The 1,726-nt window shown below is 58.7% G+C and overlaps 1 protein-coding gene across 1 annotated transcript; it reads left to right on the forward strand.

Annotated features, from left to right (window-relative positions):
- Positions 1 to 1,430: 1,430 nt before the first annotated feature.
- SPRG_15006 (hypothetical protein) lies at positions 1,431 to 1,715 on the forward strand (the record flags this gene model as incomplete). Its single annotated transcript, XM_012354850.1, has 1 exon — positions 1,431 to 1,715. A coding segment is annotated over one exon (285 nt), but the record flags the coding sequence as incomplete, so codon positions are not given.
- Between the last annotated feature and the right edge of the window lie 11 nt (positions 1,716 to 1,726).

Consider the following 1,726-nt stretch of genomic DNA (forward strand, 5'->3'; position numbering starts at 1 on the left):
CTTGTTGGACGCGGGACCCTGGGCGTTCTTGAGGTAGCACGTGCCGCCGTTCGTGTTGGTCCAGACGTACAGAATGCAGCCGGGCGTCGCGGCGCAGTCGTTGCAGCAGTTGGCGGCCGTCGGCTGAGACGTGGACGCAATGTCGTTGCCAAAGTAGTCGGTGTCGGCCACAAAGGTGGTGCAGGTCGCCGCCCCAACGACGCTTGTCCAGACCGCCACGAGGAAGAGAGCGAAGAGAAGAAGCGGAGACGCGTGGAAGCTCATGCGCTTGGCGAGTTGAATCGAAAAGTGAGCGAGCAAGCGATGCGGCCCGTGGTCGTGTTACTTCTTTTGGTTTGTATGTGTATACAAACCACAAGTATTCCTGGTGGTAGGAATGCATATTTTTCATTTCTTCCGGCGAGTAGCTGCCGAGATCCCAGCGTCGCCTCGAGTAGCCCATGCGGCAAGTGTCAAATAACGCACCTCTGTGATATCGATGCACCCAGACAACGCATGCTGCGTCCCAGCCCGGCAACGTTCTCGCCACAGGGAGCAAGTGGTGGCAAGAACGTCGATGCAGCGCCCATCTCACCGCCCCTGACGCCAGGTACGTACTGTGCACTGGTTCTCTGCACGCTTACCTTGGGCTCGCTTGGTGCGTCGCTGCTTGGTGAGCCCTCCTGCCGATCAATGTTGGGCCATTTAAAGCTAATCGCGGCAACATGGGCGCAGACGACGTTGACACGCGCATGCTCCTAGTCTTTTAGATCTTGCCTGTCCATTCACTTGCTACAACCCCTTGCTAGTACAACAGTAGCCTTGGCGGGAGCTCGTACATGGAGGAAGCTAGCTACTCAATCCTACCTGCGCGCTTGAACCGGAGCTTGGTTGGTGCATGTTTTGATTGGCTAAAAAGCTCCCTTCAAACGAATCTAATTCGTTCAAACTGGGCAAAAGCATCCAATCATCATGTCGTGGAGTAGCTGAACGACATGGCGGGTGGTGCTGCTAAACGACACATTCTGGTCGATGCTCACGGCGCACCAGCACATACTTCCGTGGTGCATCAGCGACGTCCACAGCCGGCATTCCCCGCTTGCTCGCCTTGGGCGTGACGGGCTTCGCAGCACTTGCCCAGCTCTGCACGCTCTGGTTTCTCGAGGCTGAGACGACGACTCAAAGAGGGACCTGAGCCGCGCTACTGGCACAGCGGACGAGATCGCCAAAGGTTGCCTGCGGCTGGCGTCAAATTTTAGTCGCGTCGATAGTCAAGCTGGTATCGCGTCGAAGGGCAGGCTGGTCGGGAAGCAGGAGACGCGTAACCCTAGCCTCGACCGTTGGGCCCTTCGAAATATGGTCTTGTCTTTGGGTTAGTATGTGCATACAAACCGCGAGAGGTTTCCTGTACGAGCCGACACGAAGCGGCTCACATTTGAATCCGACACGCCATGCGCAGCTTCGGGTCCTACGCAGCGCTTCTGCTCTCGCTCTCGGCCGCCTACATCGGCGCCGCCGGCGCCGCGACGTGCTCCCCCATCCAGTCCGACACCGACTATTTCGGCAACGACATCAAGTCGACGGCCCAGACCAACCCCGCCAACTGCTGCAACGACTGCGCGGCGACGCCGGGGTGTGTCCTCTACGTCTGGACGAGCCAGAGCGGCGGGACGTGCTACCATAAGAGCGCCGCGAGTACCTCGTCCAACAAGCAGGGCGCGCAGTCCGGGTTTCTCGTGCCGAGTAC

The sequence above is a fragment of the Saprolegnia parasitica genome (assembly GCF_000151545.1).
Source record: "Saprolegnia parasitica CBS 223.65 unplaced genomic scaffold supercont2.186, whole genome shotgun sequence".
Taxonomy (NCBI): Eukaryota; Oomycota; class Saprolegniomycetes; order Saprolegniales; family Saprolegniaceae; genus Saprolegnia; species Saprolegnia parasitica.